The sequence below is a fragment of the Nyctereutes procyonoides genome, unplaced genomic scaffold (genome assembly GCF_905146905.1).
Source record: "Nyctereutes procyonoides isolate TBG_1078 unplaced genomic scaffold, NYPRO_anot_genome, whole genome shotgun sequence".
Taxonomy (NCBI): Eukaryota; Metazoa; Chordata; class Mammalia; order Carnivora; family Canidae; genus Nyctereutes; species Nyctereutes procyonoides.
This window is the reverse complement of record NW_026575049.1, coordinates 38551685-38574072: the sequence shown is the minus strand read 5'-3', so window position 1 is coordinate 38574072 and position 22388 is coordinate 38551685. Positions and strand designations below refer to the sequence as shown.

The window sequence follows — 22388 nt, the reverse complement described above, 5'->3', positions numbered from 1 at the left end:
CTTTATGAAACCATTTGTAGGCACAACTGTGTAGTGAGTAAACCCAGAGTAGCCTGGTCTCCTCTCGTGTACTGGGTCCCTGTCCTGGGCCAGGCTTGGTCCTCAGCATGAAGAGTGAGGGTCCCCATCCCGTGGCCAGGTATGGAGGGGCTTTCTGTAATTTTTCTTTCCCCATTAAATAGGAAAATTGAAAGCAGAGAATACTTAGGAATGTGGGCATAAGCCTTGTATACCTGAAGAACTAAAATAACTTTGGCAGCTTAATTATATTTGAACATTATGAGACCTTGATAATATGGAGTGTTTTCGAAATCACTGTGCTTCTTGTTTCACTCGTGTTTGTTTCAGAATTAGGCAGAGGATTTTGAATAATAAGGTGGTCAGGAAGAAGGTCAAGTATTGATTAGTGTAGCTGAATTCATTAGTAAACCAAGGACGCTCATGACATTTACATTTTGATAGGTTTATGAAATAGATACTGAAATTATGACAGTTAAAAATCACTTTTCTGGGGAAGAAATTAGCAATGCCTAATAAACTCCTAAAAATGGAGACTGGTGGCAATGTGTCTACTTTGGGAGCAGTGGGTATGCGTTGTCTGAAAATGCTTCACGCTCTCTCAGCATGGTGAAGGAGGGTCGCATTTCACCAAAGCGATCAATGTCCATTTTCATAGATGAGTATTTCTCTTTTTTCTTTTTTTCATTTCAGCTTTATTGAGGTGTAATTGGCAAATAAAATTGTAAGATATAAAGTATGCATCATGGTGACTTACTGTATACATGGTGGAAGGGTTCTTCCCACCTAGATGTGATCCATCACATCATTTACTTATTGTTTTGGTTAGAACATTTAGTTTCTGTCTTCTTGGAGAACCTGGGTGGTTCAGTGTTGAGTGCCTGACTTCAGCCCAGGATGTGATCCTGAGGTCCTGGGATTGAGTCCTGCATCAGGCTCCCTGCAAGGAGCCTGCTTCTCCCTCTGTGTCTCTGCCTCTCTCTGTGTCTCTCATGAATGAATAAATAAAATCTTTAAAAAAATAAGTTTTCTCTTAGCAAATTTCAGTTATCCAATACAGTGTTATCAACTGTAGTCACTGTGTTTTAGAGGAGATGTCAGAGCATATTCATCTCAGTTAAAAGCCTATATCCTTTCTCCTAACCACTCCCCATTTCTCAGGCCTTCCCAGTGACTGACAACCACTTTCCTGCTCTGCTTCTATGAGTTTGCCCTTTTGGTGGGGAGGGGGCAGTATTTTTCCATTGTTCTCCTTTGTCTCATGACCCTGTTACTGTGATGTCTTCTAGGTCAGTGTAAGGTAGTGTCTGTTGGTTCCAAGTGAAGTGCAGGTGTTTGGAATTCTGTGTTTTACAATTAATACTGTAAAATGAAATTGGCTTATTGCATTGACAGTGAGTCTCCAAAATGATGTACTCAGGCCTTAACATTCATAACTTGCTTCTCAGCATTACGAATGTCTAGGACACTCATAAGCTGAGAACGGTTAGCAAACGTTAGCAACATGGATACTCTTGGGGCCTGAGTGGTAAATTATGGATAAAAATACCATAAAAAATAGCATTTCCCAGATTCTACTGAAGCAACAGAGCTCCCAGTATTATATTTCCTCTGGGAAATTTCCTAGGCACTAATGAGTCCAATTGACTTACTAGTCTAGTCTTTGGAATTCACATAGCAAAGTTAGCTGCTTGGTGATGAACTTGGGCAGATTCACATTTTGAAGTATTTTTCTTAATATGATTCAATTTGGGGAAGAGTCTGATCTTTGTCATAGAGATAAATTAATAACGTTCACTTAAAAAGAAAAAAAAAAGATGGGGAGGGGATATAACAGAAAACCCGAGATGCATTATAAAGTATAAAACTTTCTCTTTTTTGAGAATTGCCATCCACTAACAAATCCTGTTCAAAGGATCTAGTACAAAGAAGGTTCCCTCAAGAAATTATGTGTACCTCACACCCAGTAGGATGGCTACTATCAAAAAAACAAATATAACAAATGCCTGTTGAGGCTGTGGAGAAGTTGGAACCCTCATGTAAACTGCTGGTGGGAATGTAAAATAGTGCCAGCTATTATGGAAAACAGTATGGAGGTTCCTCAAAAAAATTAAAATAGAATGATCCCATCCACTTTGGGGTATGTACCCTAAAGGATTGAAAACAGAATCTTAGGGAAGTATTTGCACATCCACATTCACAGCTGTGTTATCCATAATAATTAAGAGACGGAAGTAAACTACTATGGCCATTCGATGGATGAATAGATAAACAAAATGTGGTCTGTATACAGAATGGAATATTTTTCAGGCTTAAAAAGGAAGGAAACTCTGACATGTGCTACAATGTAGATGAACCTTGAGGATCTGATGCTGAGTGAAGTAAGCTGGGCACAGAAGGACACTGTATGATTCTACTTACACCAGTAGTCACATTCATAGAAGCCGAAAGAAAGGTGGTTCCTGGCTTCGGGTGGGGTGAGGTAGGGAGGGATAGGAACTTCGTGTATAATGGATACCTGGTTTTAAATTTAGAAGGTGAAAAAGTTCTGGAGGTGGAGGTTGCACAACGGTGTAAACGTACTTAATGCTACTAAAGTGTATCCTTAAAATTAGTTAAAATGGTAACTTTAATGTTAGGTGTATTTTACCACAATTTTAAAAAAGAAATTGTGTGGCATATTGTGTGCTTGAGCTTCTGCTAATACTGTATCAGTTTTTAAAAAGTGGTAAATGCTTCTCTGGCTCATGAGGGTGCCATCAGCAGGGCTAAGTGCCAATGTGCAACAGAGCCAGCACCCCGAGGAACAGAGGCCTGGGAACAAGAGCTCTGGAGCCAGCAGTGGGAAGCAAACTCCATTGCAGAGCCCCAGGGGTGGGAAAGGGGCCAGGAGCACCAGGAAAGAGCAGGCCTTAAAGAAGAAGAAAATCCAACAATCCCCCCCACTCTTGGGTATTTTTTCACCTTGGCTCTCTGGAATAAACATCAAAAATACTTTAAATTTACGTTTTAGAAATATCTTGGCTATGTCTACTTGTCTATAAAATGTATTGTAGTAAGTGCTGTGGGCACATGAAAATTCTCCCTAGGCTGAACGCAGGCAGATATCATTCCTATTAGCCATAGCGGGAACTGGGGTGTACCCAAGACCCATTGGGACCTCTTGGTAAGACTTCTAAAATAAGATCATTGGTGCTATGGCATCTCAATTTTATGACACTACCCTAGAGCATTGGTTTTATTGTTATTTTAAATTCTCTCATTCTTTTTAAATGACACTCTCATAATCCAGAGCAATAAATTTTTTAATCCCTGTAAAAGCTACATTGAAGTCTAGCAAGTCTTGTGATTTGGCATCACATGGTACTAGGGAAGCAAAAATGTCTAACATTTACCCTGCACGGACCAGGTAGGGGCTACTTCCTGTGGATTATTTCATCTCATCCTCACAGAAGCCCCAAGCCCACCGACAAGCACAGCTGTGGAGGTCAGAGAGGTTAGGCAACGTTCCCCAACATCACCCGCCTGGTTGATGGTAAGACTGGATTTCACACCCTGGCCTTCTCTAGCCGGAGAGGAATATCACAAAGGAAACCTTTGCAAATTCAAAGATGAAGAGACTTTACAGGTTACAGGCTTTGACTATCATCCAATAAAATGAGCAAACAAATCATTAAAAAATCCTCTCCAAAATAACCTATGGAGCCACCAGGCTCTTTGTGCCTCGGAAGCCTATGCCCAGTGCCGTTCAGCCACACTTAGCAGGAGCAGCTGCAGGTGGTGGCAGTCTGCTCAGGGTAATGACAGTACCGATTGATGGGCCTGCTCCTGCATCAGGAGGGGAACAGAACTCTTCAGCTTTGTGTTTTGGAATCGGGGAACGTCCCTTGCCGCTGGTCCAGTCTTCCTTTACCCCTCCTCCACTGGGATATTAAAAAGCCCACAAGGCCTTCCCAGGTCGCACCTGGAAGACTGGGAGCTCCTGCTGTCTGTTTCTCCCAGAGGACTCTCACTTACCACATCATCAAAAAGAACTCAAAATTCAAGACTCTTTTATCAGCATTGACCTTCGGCATTTCCTTCTTCAGCCATGCTGCAACATTCTACCAGGAATCGCTCCCAGGTTGTAGGGCATAATGGATATAAAGCTTGGGCTTTGTTGTTAGACTGTTCCAGGGGCTTCAGCTTCCTGCCTAGGCCCTTTACAGCTCTGTGGATTTGGACAAGTTATTTAATTATACCCCAGGATTATCATTCATTGGCTTTATCTGTAGAGAACTCGTATTTCAGATGGTCACTGTAACTGCCGGCCAAGCTAGTACTGACAAAACGGTGTCATGGGGGGACCAGGTGAATGTGGTTGCTCAGGTACAGCCGTGCACCCCTCAAGCACTCAGTTGGCAGCTTACACTGGCATCTCTCCTCCTCTGTGGCAAAAAGGTGCAGTGAGCCTAGCACTCCTGTTTATTTTCTCTTTTACATGTGATGCATTTTTGTGCCTTGGGGAAGTAGTAAGACCTTGACTCTTGTCGTGGCTTAATTACCGAGAGTTGGAACAGCCACCAGATTCCATATTTTGTCCTACTTAAAGTTGAAGCATATTAGCTGTAATTAGTGATCTTGCTTGGAAAAAGCCACCAACTGGCCTTTCTCTTCCCCCACAGGAGACCACAGGTTCCCGCCAACTCCTGTCAAATGAGTTGGCATCCGGCAAGTCTTTTAGCTACAACCCAACTTGAAACTTTAATAAGGAAGTTAGAAGGTATTTTGGTTGCTTTCTGGGGCAGTTTCTTTGAGTAGATCTTCTTAATGCAAATGTACTATTTTTAAATAGTTGCCGGTAGACACCAACGGAGGAAGGCTCTGGAACATATGACGGCGTTCCCTTTGTTCCCTTTTTGGACCAACCTTCACATAACTACTCATTGCACGGCTGTCCTATTGGCTGCTATAGCAACCTGCCACAAACTCAGTGGCTTAACACAGTCCAGGTTTAGCCACTTAAACATTTCTGGAAGTCAGAAATCTGATACCTGAGCTCACAGGGCTAACATCTGGGTTTCAACAAGGCTATGTTCCTTCTGGAGGCTCTAGGGGAGAAAATCTGTTCCTTGCTTTCTCCAGCTTCTAAAGAGGTCCTCTTCCTTCGGCTTACAAGGAAGAGTTGTGTTTTCAAATGAAACACTGCAGTATCTCCACATTTCTGGCTGTTCCGCCTCTCTCTCCTGCTGATAGGGACCCTTATGATTGCATTGGGCCCACCCAGATAATCCAGAATAATCTCCCCCTCTCAAAATGAGCCAATGAGCACCCTCGGTTACCCTCTGCCACATAATCTAGCACATTTGCAGGTTTGTAGATGTTAGGTTCGGGATACCTTTGGGGGGATGCTATTCTCTTACCCCATCTGCCAAAAGCCTATAGTTGAGTGAATCTCTATAATAATTGGTTGACTGTGTTGAAGGCATGAAATATTAAAAAAAAAAACAACTTTATACCCATAGTGAAGCTGGTTGTATTATTTGAGTCAGACTATATGTTGAACATAAAGGTAGGGAGGCAGTAATTTTTTTCATGTAGTCTTGGTGTCTTTTCCTACATGATTACTCTCTAGACCAGTTATTTTGCCCGTAGACACATGGATTTCGATAGGTCTGTATCCATGTGTTGCACATATGTATTTTTCTGAAATTCCAATATTCAAGAGGTAAAAAGTCACACCTTTCTGGCCTGTCTACTTATTTATCTATGTTTTTTGACTTAAGTTCAAGGAATCCTATTCTGTCTGTGTAAGGTTTACATTGCAAAGGGGGATTGGAAGTTTTTTTTAAAGTTCTATGACTCTGGTCGTTTCTGCAGTGGGCTAAATTGGTTTGTTGGTAGAAGGGTAAATGAGGCAGATGTATATATATATTGCTTTTAATTTTTTTTAAGATTTATTTTGCTTTTATATATAGAGAAAGATAATATGGGGGGGAAGGGCAGAGGGAGGAGAGAGAGAATCCCAAGTAGTATCTGCCCTGAGGGTAAAGCCTGACTCAGGGCTCCATCTCACAACCCGAGATCATGACCCGAGCTGAAGCCAAGAGTTGGATGCTCAACCAGCCTACTCTGCCACCCAAACATCCCATGAGGCAGATGTATTTTTAACCTGGAATCATCAGCCTGCCTTATCTTTGAGCTCCCCATCAAACCAGGTGGCTGAAGCCTAAATTTAAGCTCCTGTCACACAGTGGGACCTCCCAGACAGGAAATGGGCAAACAGGCAATCTCAGGTGGTGCTCTTGAGGAAGTAAAGCAGTAAATTGTCCACTAACTGACTCCTGGAGAGGAGATGCCCCAACAGTGATCCTGCTTTAGATGGGGAGGCCAGGGGATGTGTCTCTGCGGAGGTGCTCCTTGAATCAGAGCTGAAATCACAAGAGAGCAGACACCTAGATTTGTCTTACTCAGCAAGGAGCCCTGATGCCTTGGAAGAACGTCTACTGTGTTGGAAGTGCGTAGTGAATCTTGACTGAAGGAAGGAGTCATTAGAACACAGCCCCACCTTACCTTTGTAAAGTATGCTGCAGTGTACAGAAGATTTTAATCATGACTGTAATTCTCATTTTTTTTGAAGTATAATTAACCTACAATGTTCTGTTCATTTCTGGGGTACAACATTGTGATTTGATGGTTCTGTATATTACTCAGTGCTCACCATGAGAAGTAGTCACCATCTGTCACCATAAAACAGTATTAGAGTATTATCGACTGTATTTCCCATGCTGTACTTAAACGTTGACTTGTTTATTTTATAACTGAAAGTTTGTACCACTTAATCCCCTTGATCTATTTTGTTCATTTCCCCACTGATGTCCCCGCTGGCAACCACCAGTTTGATCTCTGTATTCAAGAGTCTGGATTTTTTTGTTTTGTTTTATAGATTTCACAAAATCATATGTTTTTTGTCTTTCCCTGACTTATTTTACTTAGCTTAATACCCCCTGGGCCCATCCATGTTGTCGCAGATGGCAAGATCTCATTCTTTTCTATGGCTGAGAAATATCCTATTGTAGATAAATACATCTTCTGTATCCTGTGGCTCCTATCCTTGAATCTTTTCTCTGCTCGGTGGTGTGTTTATGGCTTTCTTCGCAAGCTTCCAAGTGAGGTGCTGTTATTATTCCATGTTGCACATGAAGTAGCTGGGGTAATGTGGCATAGTGGGACCCCAGCCCATGTCTGTCTGACGCCAAACCTCACCCTCTCAAACACTACATTATTGTGTTTCTCCTGAGCATCAAGAGTATCTCATGAGGCACGGGAAGTGCTGTTATTCCCATTTTACAGAATAAGCTGAAGTCTGAGGTGGACCTACACATGGTTCGGCTAAGCTTAGCATCACAGCCCCTTGACTCATGTCTTTGTTATCATGACTCACCTTGGTCCTGGAGACCTCTTCGGAAACATCTATGATCATTTTTGGGTGTTGGAGGAACCTGGGCTATTATGAATAGTGTGTAACCCCGCCATAACCCAGGAGGATGCAGTTAACAGGATCGTTTTTAGAAAGAAAATAGGGTCCTAGAATAGGATCAATTTATTTTAGGAATTAGTGAAAACTTTTACGCCAAGAAACTTTTTTAGCTATTTTAGACTTTTTTTTTTTTAATCTTCTCCCACTTAAATCTTGAAAAAGTATCTTCATTTGCTAGGTTCTTTGAGGGTTTCTCTTATACAGTATAACATGAGGTTCTTGCTAAGCTTCATTCTAGAATGGCCATGTGACATTTAAGATAGGATCTGGCTGTATAATATCAAGTATGTGACTCTTTTTTCTCTGGGTTCGACCTACATGATAACATAATTAGCTGTAGTTAACAAAGGCAAAGATGAGATTTTTCTTGAACCACCTAGGCTGGAGTGATAAACGTGCATTATTCTTGGGATCTGACCTCTGTGATTCTTAGATTAAATAAGAACACTGTCTCTTACTTAACATTCAGCAGTTAGAGTGTACTTTTTCATACTTTCTTCTGTGAAGGCTTTTCGCTATTAGGAGATTAAATTTAATTTTATTATGGAATAATCTTGATTCAGCTGCATCTCTTTCTATTCCAATGTATCCCCACATGCTGTAGTACCTGGCCCTTCACTGAAACTAATGTGTCCTCCTGTTGGGCCCCTGAGAAAAAGAGGTAGAATCCGAACTCTTGCCATTCCCTCCAGATGGGCCTCCAGGTGGCTTTTCCAACCTGTGTTGGCAAAGAGAAGGAAGATCTAGGGTGATGTGTTGGGTGGGGGAAGGGCACTCAATTTCACATTGAAATGGCTTAAAACAAAACAAAGCAAAACCAGAGGATATCCTGAGGAACACTCGTGCACTGTTAGTGGGAACGGAAACTGGTGTAGCCACTGTGGAAAAGAGTATGGAGGGTCCTCAAAAACTTAAAAATAGAACTATTCTGGGATCTAGCAATAACACTACTGGGTATTTACCCAAAGAGTACAGAAACATTAATTCAGAGGGATACATGCACCCCTAGGTTTATAGCAACATTATTTACAGTAGCCAACTTACAGGAGCAGCCCAAGGGTCCATCAACTGGTGAATGGGTAAGGAAGATGTGGTGTATATATACACCATGGAACATTATTCAGCCACAAAAAAAGAGTGAAATCTTGCCATTTGCGATGACATGGCTGGATCAAAAGAGTATAATGCTAAGTGAAAGACAGAGAAAGACAAATACCAAATGATTTCACAAAACGAACAAGGAGACAAAAGAGATAAAGCAAGAAACAGACTCTTAACTGTAGAGAACAAACAGATGGTCACCAGAGGGGAGGTGGATGGGGGGATGGGTGAAATAGGGGATGGGGATCAAGGAGGGCACTTTTTGTGAGCATAGTGTTTTGTATGGACGTATTGAATCACTGTATCATACATCTGAAACTATTACACTGTATGTTTAACTGTAATAAAAAAAACTTAAAGATATCAGAGATATATATTCTATTTACTTTTTACTTTAAATGACTTACTGGAGTCATTTATTATTAATTCTTTTCCTTAGTGATGTGTTCCTGTCCTCTGGTTCTTAACACCTTTCAGGCCTGGCGAGCTCACCTCTGACTCCACTGCCCCACTCCCCCCCCCCAGTCTCACCCATTTTCTAAGATGAAAATCAGTCTCTTTTCTCTCCCCCCCCCCATCCTGCTTTCCTCACCTTTCTCTACGCTCACTGCCCTAGACCCAGTTCAGCATCACCTCCTTCCATCCCCTTACTTTTACTCCCTTTTCAGCTTCTTTCTAGTGGGGCTGGCATTCAGAAGCACTGGAGTGAAGCAGTTGTTGATTGGTGGACTCCATTGGGGTGAGGCAGTTGTTGATTGGCTAGCCCTCTGAAGCACTGAGGTGAAGCACCTGTTGATTGGCAGACTTCACTGGAATGAGGCAGGTATTGACTGGCTGGCCTTGTGAAGTTTTTATATTGATGAAAAGCTGTCACAAATCAGTTAGAATAGGTTTGAAACCCATAGCTGTCATTTCCTAGGTGCAAGGGAACTTTTTATTTAAACCTGGCCTAGAATCCTAAATTTCTTAGGTTGGAATAAGCCCATCAAAATATAGATCACACAGTAGACCCTCACCTAGGCACCCACAGAAGTGGACACATAAGCATAGATTTGGGAGTCAACAGATCTGGGCCCAAATCCTGATTCTGTCATTCAGCTCATCGCTTAATCTCTGTGATCCTCAGTTTCCTAAAAGATAACACCTCCCTGAAAGGTGAATGTTCTGGAGATTAAACAGGTTGATATGTGTCAGGTACCCAAGACACACACAAAATTTTCATTATAATCCAAGGTCTAAGGACCCAAGGAAAGCATCCTGAGGTGGCATTCTGTGACTCAGATCCCCCTTACTTGGTTTTTCCCTCCTAAGGCCTACCAGAAAGATGAACTGTGAACACCTGCTGCTCAGACCTCACTCCTTAAGATTGTGATATATTTGGTCTGTGGTAGAGCCTAGGCACCATATTTGTTTAAGCTCCCACATGATGTTCCCACATGACGTACTCTGAAGTACACCCTGCCCAGCTAGCTCCTTACCTAACAACTGTTCATGCAGTTAAGTCACGCAGGAAAGTAATAAATTGCTCCGATTGGTCTTATGCGATGGGCTGGTCTTATTAAAAAGTCTTGAAAACTCTGTAATAAAGAAATAAACCTGGTATTCAAATGGAATATTCTCTGAGCCCCAGTCCTATTACTGCTCTCATTATTATTAAAAAAAGAAAAGAAAAATGGCCTTTATGACTTTGAAAAGTTTAACCCTAACAGAAAAGTCTGGAAAGAGAGAGATACATAGAATGGACTGGAGATCTCCAATAGTATGTAACAAAATGGTCTACAGTTTGGAAATGAGCATTGTATAAACTCTGTCCTCTTAGATGTTGCATACATTATGCATGAGGTTTATTAAATATTTCCTCCTTCCCAAAAGGTTTGTTATCTCTACAGTTGGAAGTTAATTCAAGAAACAGAACATGTATTATTTATAAGTCTCTTTAGCATCTAGTAGAAAGTGTCATGTTATTTAAAAATGGTATTCATGCTTCCATGGCATCAGCGTGCATTGGTTCCCTCTATAATCCTGAAGTCATCCCTAGAAAGTAGTGAGAAATCGTCTCTGTCAGAGGGGAAGAAAGAGGGTGTTAGTCAAGAGTCTTTCCACTATCCCTTCCTTTCAGGTTTTAAGGAAACCGACTCAGTTGAAGGACTGGATATTGAATTTTTCTGCTGGAAAAAATACTGAGCCATCTTGCACCTAAAAAGTATGGAGCTGCTGACATTGTTGATAACTGTATTCAGTTTAGTCATTCAGATACGCCTTTGCTATATATTACTTCCAAAAGTGACTTAACTAGATGTATAATATACTATATTTATTTCTTGTTTTAATAAACTTGATATTTTGGGATGATTTTATATATGGTTCACTCTTGATATTTTATGGGTCTCAACAAATGTGTAATGATGTGTATCCACTATTAAAGTATCATCCAGAGCAGTTTCACTACTTTAAAAATCTTATGCCCCACCTGTTCATCCCACCCTCCTCCCCTGCCCCTGGCAACCACTGATCTTTTTACTGTCTCCGTAGTTTTGCTTTTTCCAGAATGTCATATAGTTGGCATTGTTAAAGAAAAAAATTATTCATGACATCGTTTAAAGGAGGGTAAAGCAGACTTAACTGAGAGGCGTTACTATGGTGGGGTTGCATTTGGGCTCAATTCTAAATAGAAGAAGGAAAAATGGGAGTTTATAGCCAAGGAGTAAGGTAGGCCACAGAATGCAGTCACTGAGAGCAAACATCGGGTAAAGGAGGGACTCTGACTAAACTGACCTGACGGGATTCTCCCGGAAGGCAGGCCAGGCAACTGGGCACATGGCCTGGGCAAGAGTAGAGCGTTCTGGCTAAACCAGCCCAGCAGGATTCCTGCTAAAATTGGGACACGCAGAGACAAATGTGGAACTACAGGTGTTGAGGCCTAGTCTGGGAAGAGAATTTAAGTAAGGTTTCTCCATCCCTTTTTCTGGCTTGATAGCTTATTTCCTTTTTATCACTGAGTAATACTCCAGTACCTGGATGTACCACAGTTTATCCATTCACCTCCTGAAGAACATCTTGATCACTTCCAAATTGTTCCAAGTGTGAATGAAGCTGTTTTAAACACTGTGCAGGATTCAAGAGTAATTTTATTTTATTTTTAAAAAGATTTTATTTATTTGGGGGAGAGAGAGAAGGAGCAGGGAAAGGGGCAGAGGGAGAGGGAGAAGCAGACTCCCCACTGAGCAGGGAGCCCAATGTGGGGCTCAATCCCAGGACCTGAGCTGAAGGCAGATGCCTAACCAATACTGAACCATCCAGGCACCCCTCAAGAGTAATTTTATAGTATAGAAAAGTTGCAAAGATAGTACAGAGCATTCCCATATCTCCTTTACTCAGTTTAACCTGTGGTGTTAACGTGTCACACGGCCATGGTACTGTTGTCAAAACTAAGAGTTGAACCTTGGTATATGTTACTGTTAACTAGACATTATTCAGATTTCACCATTGCTTCCGCTAATTTCCTTTTTCTGTTTCAGGAGCTGAACCGGGATACTAGATTTATTTTAGTTTTAATTTATAAGAACAGTTTGGGTGTGTGTGTCCGTTAAATGCGTTCATAAAACTCAGCATATCTTGAGACGGTGGATACAAACATAGCAGCTACAAGGAGCTGCTGTTACTTAATCAAGTGAACACATTTAATTATGACATTGTTACTTAGAATTTTTTTGAAAGTTTGTTTCTGGTTTTGGCACAGCATGCAGATTTCCCAGTGTACAAAATGAGGATCTGTTTTTACTAGGTTGCTGTTTCTAAACAAAACGCTAAAGCTTGTTGAAAGAAGGTCATTTTGAGGTTATTTCAAGACCCAGGAGGAAAACCGGTTGCCAAGTTGTAATAAAAACTGTCAATGCATAATTTTTCAAGTTGATGCACAGGATGAAGTGTTTGGTTGGTTCTCTAATGAGCATCTCCAAATGTTTTGCTGGCAGAAGGACTCCATGAAAGATGACAGAGGAAGTTATTGTGATAGCAAAGTGGGACTACACTGCCCAACAGGACCAGGAGCTGGACATCAAGAAAAACGAGCGCCTATGGCTACTGGATGACTCCAAGACGTGGTGGCGGGTGAGGAACGCGGCCAACAGGACGGGCTACGTGCCGTCCAACTATGTGGAGAGGAAGAACAGCCTGAAGAAAGGCTCCCTCGTGAAGAATCTGAAGGACACACTAGGTGAGTGTGCCCCTGCCCTCGGACCCAGGTTAGAGCTGAACCACTTCCTGTTACGAAGGTGAGGAAGCCTTGTATTTTTGGAGGGGCGAGTGTTCATCTTTTTAGTTCGTGTGTGAGTGTGTGTGTCTTTTTTTTTTTTTTTTTTAAGGTCTGTTCTAAGTTGCCATCTTTCTAGTTGTCTTTTTATTTTTGATCTCTGGAAATGAAGAGACCAAGATGGAGAAATACCATGCTTGTCATTTCCTAGAGATCTTAAGAGTCTGGAGTCTTATGTAAGTTGATACTTCTGCATGTTGGGGATCCCTGCCCATGTTTTCTGTCTCCTGGCATCAGTAGTCTGTTCCCAAAGTGGAGTCACCACCTCCAAAAGTGTCTGCCGCACGGCCTGCATCACCCTCCTCCCTGCCCAGGCCTTCTGTGTCTTCCACAACCCTGTCCACCTGGCCTTCATGCATAGAGTGGGAAGGAGTGACAAGCACTTTGAGCCAGGTGGATTTTTTTCCCCTCTCCTCGATTGATGACGTCCATCCCATGGTCCTGGCCAGTGTTTGCTCAAGTGGCCACAGGCGTGCACCAGTGTGACATCAGGGGCTGTTGGCGGTCACACAGGTGGGGACTGTTGGGAGTTCAGTGCAGTGGGTTTGTCACCCGGTTTTCTTCCCGCACACCCAGTATCCCAATGTGAGACAGGCCACCTTGGATCATCTAAAGTTAATGGTGTCCCCTCTTGCATATCCGACCTACTTATAGTAATCACTGCTTCAGATTATGCGGGGAAGTAACTGTGAGGGCCTTGCTGTTGCAGGATGAGCCACGCTGCCGTTTATAAACGTGAGTGTTGCCTCCTTCTATGAGTATCGTGTGGGCTGTACCTGAGATGCTGATTATCACTTAAGAGTTTGCTATGAAATAAGTCAATATTATCACCTGTGTTACATTTACTTGACTTTTTCCATTTTATTTTTAACAGGAGAATTTGTTCCACGTTGGGTGGGAGGGAAGCAGGTGGGAAAACTGGAAAGAAAATGATACACCGAATGAAGTGGGTGTTGCCAAATATTTGTCTTACATTTCATGCAATCTTGAAAAGTCTATTACGTCTCTCTTCAGACCCATTTAAAGACTTCATTTATTGGGTAGTGTTTTGATGTCAGGGCGATGGGGAAAGAGAAATGAGACACAGGCCTGAGTATGAATCACACCAGCCTTTGCAGATTCTGAGGCTGATGTAGAAATTTCATTTTGCATGAGCAGTCTGATTCTTTTTCCACTAACCTGATACCCCTGTCATTTTATTTTTCCTCCAAGCAAGTCACTTGAAAGAAACATTATTGTCCTTTACCTATAACTCTTAATTGACTGTTGTAGAAACACAGGTATGTGAACAGATAAATACCTGAGCTTACTTTTATTTATTTTCTTCCAGTATCAGCCTCTTGCCCACCCAAGTGCCTTTTTTTGGGAGAGACTACAGATTCTTGACTAGTTTTATTTTATTTCTTGTCCATTTTAAATGTATTCTTGATACCATAGCAAAGAATGAAATACTGAGAAATTGAATGAGTTGATCAGAAGGGAAATGAGACAAAGCAAGCACTCTGCTCTGAACCATCTAGAAATTCTCTTGAATACCTTGTCTTTTTTTCCCTCCTTTACTTGGTAGAAAGAGAAAAGACAAAGCCTCAAATTGAAAATATTAACCAGGTGTCTCACTCGGTGTTTACTTTTTCCTGAGCTGTAATCTGCCCAGTGTGCTGGGGTACTGTGGGCTCTCAGCATTAGGGGAGCCTCTCTAGGTGCTGGGTGCCAGGGGTACTGTGGGCTCTCAGCCTTAGGGGAGCCTCTCCAGGTGCTGGGTGCCAGGGGTGCTGTGGGCTCTAGCCTTAGGGGAGCCTCTCTGGGTGTCCAGTGCTGGTTTCTGGGGGTACTGTGGGCTCTCAGCCTTAGGGGAGCCTCTCCGGGTGCTGGGTACCAGGGATACTGTGGGCTCTAGACTTAGGGAACCCTCTCTGGGTGCCAGGTGCTGGGTGCCAGGGGTACTGTGAGCTCTTAGCCTAGGGGAGCCTCTCCGGGTGCTAGATGCTGGGTGCCGGGTGTACTGTGGGCTCTAGGCTTAGGGGAGCCTCTCTGGGTTCCAGGTGCCGGGCATACTGTAGGCCCTCAGCCCAGGGGAGCCTTCCAGGTGCCAGGTGCTGGAGGTACTGTGGGCCCTCAGCCCAGGGGAGTCTCCCCGGGTGCCGGGTATACTGTGGGCCCTCAGCCCAGGGGAGCCCCCGGGTGCCGGGGGTGCTGTGGGCCCTCAGCCCAGGGGAGCCCTCCGGGTGCTGGGTGCCGTGGGGCCCTGGGCTCTCTGGCCCCCCTCCCAGATGGCCACCAGCTCCGCCAGAACACTTCTGCCTCAACAGTCAGCCAGTTCCATTTTCAGAGAACACAGATTGCTCGAAAGCTCTTCCTTAAATAGAATCAAAGTTTGCTTTTCTTTAACTTTCTCCCTCTGGGCCCTCGTCGCGCCCTGAGAGCTGCTGAGCGCCCAGGCCCCGTCCTGGCAGCCGCCAGGTGTGCCTCCGCCGCCAGGCCCCACGCACAGTTCAGGCGGAAGCGTTGTGCTGACCTTTCCAGCGGCTAAAAGCTCGAATACAGTTGTTTTCACCATCCGTATCTGTGGGGCAGTGCCTCCCCCATGTTTTTGTGTATCTTTTTATTTTGTGCTCACCACGCTGACCCAGAGCTTGCTTTTCTTGCAAAAAGGGAGACCTTGGTATTCCAGCGTGAGCTTTCCATTGCCCTCTTGAAGGCAGGCACCCCTGGCGAGAAATCACCACAGTGGCGTGACTTCTTAGTCCCCCACAGCCGGGCCTGACACAGCATCATTGTCATCAAGGAAGGTGAGAAAACTTTGTGCAGCCCAGCCTGCCTCCCACCGTCCTTGTGGCTACAAAGATTGGAGCCAAGTGTTTGTGGCTCCCTGCTTAACTGATTGTCCCCAGCATGCTGTCACGATTACAGTGTCACTTTAGTTGGTTATGCAGCCAGCAGGAATGCTCTCTGCTGCGTATTAGAAGTGGAAATTATGTTAAAACCCACAGGGCAATGTGTCGACCTTCCAGTAGCTACTCATGGTGTCCTGCACATTTGTGATTTTTACACTATGGAAATCCACCTGATTCTAAATCCAGAGTAGGATTTCCCTGGCAGATGCCTGGCTTGGAGTAAAATAGCACTGGACTCCCCAGCAAAGTCACAGTGTTATGAATGTGTTTCGGTCTCCAAAGCAGAGAATCGCAACTCTGTGGGGCTCCCTCCTGCTTTCTTATACTCAGTTGCTCTGTTGAAGTCAGTGGAAAATTCAGTTTAGTCACATGCAATACTTTGTTACAGTAACTTCTAGAAAGCAGTACCTTTGACAAAAAGATCTCTGTTAGGAAAGGATTAACGTTCTTTCTTTTTCTCTAATAATTTATAATCGAATAAAACAATATGGGCTCTTATTTGCACATGAGCAAAACATTTATATACTGGATCTCCTCTCATATTCAACTTATGATCATGAATAGTCAAAGAGAACTTTCCCGCAGATAACAAGGGGCAATTGTTAAGAACTCTTTCTGCTGGCAAAGCCCAGTTGATATTTTGAAGGGCTCAAACCGTGCAGCTCTTGGCTCAGCGGTGAAGAGCATTCCTGGTCTACAGTCTGGCCTTGACATTGCAGCCTGATTTATTAAGTCACGCAGGTTAGGTGTTTACTGAGCCACATCTTTTAAGATGAGGGAAGCTGCTTCCAGGGAGGTATTTTTCAAAGATTTTCCTTCAGAATACCGAAGAGCAGTTTTTGTTACAACTTCGTGACAGCCCTGGGGACCCACAAAGCCCCCTGAGGTTAGCTCCCTTCTCAGTAGCTCACTTGAGTCCACGTGCTGACTCGGGTTACGGAAAACGATGTAGCTCCACTTACAAGCTATTCATAAGCTCCTCGAGAGAGTTTTTTCCAAGGCGCACGGTCCTTTGCTGACCACCTTCCTGGGTGTCTGGAGCCAGAAGCCACCCACCCCCTGCTGTTGTTTCTGTAGCATTTGTCTCACTGTGACCACACCTGAGGCCAGTTAACAGCCTGCCAGGGATTAGCACCAGGACTCCCACCTCTGATTCCAAGCCAGACCTGGGAGCAGAGGGAGACTCCCTGATGCTAACGATCTGTAAAATAGTCCCTGTGACCTTTTGAGCTAATGCTTCCAGCTAGGGAGGAGGTGGTTCCCATGGGTGAAATTCCCAAGGTTCAGAGGCAGAGTCACTGGGATTTACTTCAGTGGCTAAGTGACTTCCACAGGAACACACTACTGGTCCTGGTGTGTGACGGAAATGGGACTTCAACACAAACTTGGGGTTTTGTTTTTTCTATACCTAGTCCAATATCCTGGTTTAGTGGTAGGCATTTGATAGAATTCTGTTAACAGAGACAGGCAGTCAGAATGTTAGAGGAGATTTTACTGGTACCAAGTCCTTGAATTTAGAGATGAAAAACTTACCAGCAAAACTTAAACGGGCTCAGAGAATCAGGTAGTAATAACGTACTGATGTTAACTTCCTGATTTGATGGCTGTATCCCGGTTATGGAGGAGAATGTCTGTAAGTAGCAACGTACACAGAGTATTTAGGTTGGTGGAACATCATATAGACAGGGAAGCGGCTGTCCAATGTCTCAGGGAAAAGAATATTTTTGTGCTGTTGTTGTAACTTTACATTCAAATGAATGGACAAACGAGTGGCTTAGGTGCCACCCCAGGGCTCTGAAGTAGGCTCGTAGCAGAGGAGATATAACTCAGGTTCCTCCACCTTCGTCTAGGCATCTGTTTACCCTACATTCTGCATCAGCCTTTCAGAGATCAGAGTATCACTGAGCACCTGCTGCCATTGGACCTAAAACATGAGGATAACACTGGGTGGAAATGTGTCCAACTGATTCTTCATAAGAATAGTTTCCCAGAATACTTCTGTGATTATCCAGAGTCTTCTCCTTATCACTAGCTTGCGAGTAAGGAAATCCCTGCTGCTTACTGGATCAGCCCGGACTGTTTTGAGCCAGTTCAGTGAATGCTTTTCTGTTGGAGGCAGGGAGAGTGATGGTCGCAAGGGATCTCCTGGGCTCGCCGCCTCTGGGATTGTGTGGAATATGAAGGAATTTCTGTTTAGAGGCCATAGGATTGTGCTTATAAATGTGCTCGGCAGGCTTGAGCCAGGCCTGGTGGTCAGTTAAAACTGAGCAGTAACGAACGCCACAGCCTGTGGAGGCGGGAGCCAAGGTGAGTCTGGGCTGTCCCTTCCTTGTCTGTCCCTGGAAGATCCCTTCTGAGCCCTCAGCCTCATCCCCTGCTGGATGACCTTTGAAAACAATAACAAAGCCTTTGAAAGAGGGATGTAAACACGCTGTGGGGATCAGTGTGGTGTAACAGGGTCTGTCTGGATCAGGAGGGGGAGCCTGGCTGGACATCATTTCATCCAGTGGGATATGAAGACAGGACAAAGTTTAGTCCCTGACTTTCTGAAGCTTGTGACAACTGGGAACATGACACAAATAAGCAGGCACAAATAAGCAGTTCTCAGTTGAGCAGTGGCACTGTCTCTGCCTGTCTCGTTGGAAACTGGGCTGGTTTGTGCAGTGAGGGCCTCTGTCCTACCCTTCACAAGGCAGGATGAATAGTGGTTAGGAGAGAGACTCCACTACGTTCAGATCCCGTCTTTGCCAAACTGCTGAATTTTCTGAGCCTCAAATGCGTCATCTGTAAAATGGGATGAGTGACTCCTTCTCTCCTGCTGAGAATTGAATGAAGTCACTGGGTAAAGAATACCCAGGCTGAGTGGACCCTTGGGAGAGCAGCTGGAGCTTCAGATGAGCAAAGGGAGAACATAAGCCACAAGATTTGGAGGCTGGAGCCACATTGTGTTGGAGGACGTTCAGGGAGCAAGCTGGACTGGAGTGAGGGAGAGCTTCCCTGAGGGATCCGAGTGCCCCACACAGCAGGCCCTGAACACCAGGCCTGCAACCATTTGAAAAGGGAACCCCCAAGAGTTTATATATGGTGCACACAGAAAACCATCAGGGCATACAGGAAGCAACCTGGTCCTGGTCCTCAGGAAAAGACTGGCAAGGGTCTATCTGTCCACAGGAGGCTGGGAATGAGGCTTCAGAGCATCCCAGGAGTGAGGTCATAAGTCCTGAGCTGAGCTGCGGAGGGGGATTTTGCAGGAAAACCCCAGGACTCTCTGTTAACTGGGTATGGAGCAGCTAGAAGTAGTAGTATTAGCCACAGACAACTCCAGGGTTCTGAGCCTGAATGAATGTCCAGTAGAGAATTCAGGCAGTAGAAAGAGAAATGGGGCCGTGAAGGCAACACCCTTTTGAGAGTTTGAGGTGTTGGCAGGACATCCATGGAAGCATTCAGTAGCGTGCTTCAGGCATGAATGTCCACATCAGGAGACAAAATCCAGATGTTTGGGATAACATGCTTCCTTTTTTTATTTTATTTTAAAGATTTTATTTATGCATGAGAGACACAGGGAGAGAGAGAAAAAAAAAAAGCAGCAACATAGGCGAGGGAGAAGCAGGCTTCCTACAGGGAGCCCAATATGGGACTTGATCCCAGGACCACGACCTGAGCCAAAGGCAGACACTCAACCGCTGAGCCACCCAAGCGTCCCAGTGCTTTCTATTTTTAAGTGCATTTTAGTTTTGGACTAATATATTGATATTTTTATGTAGGGCCCACAGTGGAGACCTGACATGTCTGCAGCCAATGTAGTAGGGACCTCAGATAGGCTTTCAGCATTTATGTTGTCTCAAGGACTGGTCCCAGGCCTCTGATCCCCTTTGGAAAGCTGTCACCACAGCTCTGCCATGACGAGAGGGCCCACGGGAGGCCCTGTGATAGCTGGCCCAAGCCTGCAGGCTCCCTGAGCCAACATTCCCCCGGCTCCCAACAGTCCCTACAAAGAAGTGCCACCCCACACCCTGCAGCCAAACCAAAAGCGAATGCCGCAAAAAATTCAAACCGGGATCCCAAATGGATTTTGTGTGCGTGCTTCCAGCGAGTGGACCGTAGTAACCATCTCCCTCTGAGTGCCTCGCTGTACCCTGGTACCTCGCTAGGTGCCTGCACGCGTTTCTGTTTTCATTTTCACGATAACCCGAAGAGGGACGTGATGACGTCCTGGTTTCCCCTGTGAAAACACGGACACTGAAAAGTTAAGCGACATGCCCAGGAGCCTGCCGTGAGGGACGGGGTTGGAACTGAAACCACGTCTGCCTGACTCCCAGCTCTGTTGTTGTCCGTCGGCTGCTAGAATGGGGGATTCCGATCGGGCAGGGTTGGGGGGACACGCGCGCGTGCCTGGCGTCGGTGCCCGTGCAGTCCCCTCTCCCCGGCCCCACCCGCCCGGCCCTGGGGCTTCCTGCGGCTCCTGCTCCGGCCTCAAGTGCTCGGGACCAGCTCCCTTCGGTGAGCACCGTTTTCTCCCTGACCCCCAGGGAGTCACGTAGTAATTCTGCCCAGTTCCTTCATGTCGAGGTGAGCAAGAGCCATTAACTAAAATGATTTAGAGGCAGAATGTCACGGGAACGTGTCTCCTGTCTGTACGTTGATTTTTATTTCGGGAGCGGTTGGCCAGCAGCAGGCCCGTGCCGCCGACGCTGCGCACGCACGTTTCAGCCGTCCTGGCCACTCACGATCTCACTGGACGCAGGTATTCCTCGCCCCTGTGACCTCGGAGATGCCGAGACTTTCTACAACTACCATTTGACGCCACATACTTATTTTAAAAAGCCTGGAAAATATGAGAAAATACAAATCACCCCTGACCTCCTCAGCCACAACCCGTCCCTGGGTCTGTAATCATGTGTGTCTGTTTTCTCAGAATTGAGACACGTCTGTAATCAAAATCACATGGCGTGGGTGGCTTCTTGCCATCACTAATACTAGCTATCACCCTGCTGTTAGTCCAGAGGTGGCGAGCTCTTTCTCCAAGGTTTATATTCCTGGTCCCAGCACATGCTGGAAAGGAGATTGGCCAAGTGAGTTTTGACATCTACTTCCTGGCTGGTCGGTGGCGGGGACGCTCACCGAGTTCTGGATATCCTATCAACCCTGCAAGAGGAGAAGCTGATTCTTTATGGCACATCTGTCATAGAAGTAGTGTGTTTCCTGGATGGAATGTTCTTCAAGAGTAAAGAAAATCACTGTTAACGTTCCTGGAAGTCACTGAAACATGGTTCCTAAGCTATGTCTGTATGTCATGAGGAACTAGTTCTTCATTTCGAGAAAATGCAAAGCCAAACCATTCCCCATGAAAAGTTTGTATATAACACATGAAAAGATCAGGGTAACTCCTTTTGCTTTTTTTTTTAAATCTTGGTATAGCTAAAATCCAGTGTTGTATTCATTTCTGGTGTGCAGTATAGTGATTGAGCACTTCCACATGTCACCCAGTGCTCATCATGACAGGTGCGCTCCTGAATCCCTGTCACGTAGTAGCTCCTTTGGATTTTGAACATTGGATGCCTCCAGCCAATTATCATCCCCTCATGGTAATAAAACATGGAGTCTGGGTTTTCAGAGTTACAGTTAACACATCAGGTTTACCTCTCTGGTCTCTGGTGCATAATCTACCAGTTATGAACCTAAGTCACCTCTAACTCTCATAATTTGGAATTCTTTAGGATTCTGTCTTGTGAGCTCGTTCCCAAAGTGACCTGCCAAACGTATTGCCCACATAATATGGAAGCTTCTATGGCAAATGTGGTGCCAGTGACCCAAAATAAACTTGGATTTGTTTTTGTATCTCATAAGCGTCCAAGTATTTAGAACCAAAAATGTAAAACAACTCACAACAGATTAGTGGGAGGCTAATTAGAGCTGAGACAGATTGTGAAAAAAGAACGCTAACGAGAGAAAAACCAGGAGAGGGGATGGGAAATGAGGAGGGGTCTGTACCCCCAGAAAATCAGGAGCAGCATTGGCATGTGTAGGCCCCAGGCAGGTGTGTGAGAGTCACACTGCTCTGTCTCCTGGGCCAGCCGTTGCCCCCTCGTGTCCTGAGGCAGGACAGGAACACAGGTGAAGTAGTTCCCAGAAACCGACGTCTCATTTGCTCCTTGTTAAAATGACCATTTTTCTGCTTTGGGTTTTCTAAAGAACATAGAGAACTCCTTCTTGACTATAGAGTTCTTCGTGTGGGAGCCTTAAATTTCAGAACGGAGAAACATGAACTAAAAATGCCGAGGAATTAAAGTAAAATCTTCTTAAGCATGTTTCCAACTGTGTTTCCCCATATGGCACGCTCTCTTTTTTAGATCCTCTCCATATGTCTCAAGTGTTCCTTCTCTCTTACATTTTTGAGTCTGTCCCCTGGGGGCAGGCATGGAGTGCAGAAGAGGGTATTTGTTTACTCCCATGTACTGCAGTGCTTGATGCTGAGCCCCTTGGATCCCGGCAAGGCCCAGGCTCACCTCCTCCTGGTGCCTTCTCCTGCTGACCTCCCCCGCCC

General features: G+C 44.7%; 1 protein-coding gene across 5 annotated transcripts in view; it reads left to right on the top strand.

Moving 5' to 3' along the window:
• Window positions 1-22388, top strand: part of NCK2 (NCK adaptor protein 2) — a 149969-nt gene that overhangs the window by 98122 nt on the left and 29459 nt on the right. For 4 of the 5 annotated variants that reach the window (XM_055328099.1, XM_055328096.1, XM_055328098.1 and 1 more), the window contains one exon: window positions 12613-12854. In XM_055328099.1, the coding sequence (XP_055184074.1) occupies window positions 12629-12854 (226 nt within the window). In that variant the 5' untranslated portion in view covers window positions 12613-12628. The remainder of the gene's footprint in view (window positions 1-12612; window positions 12855-22388) is intronic. The other variant, XM_055328101.1, reaches the window with a different exon arrangement.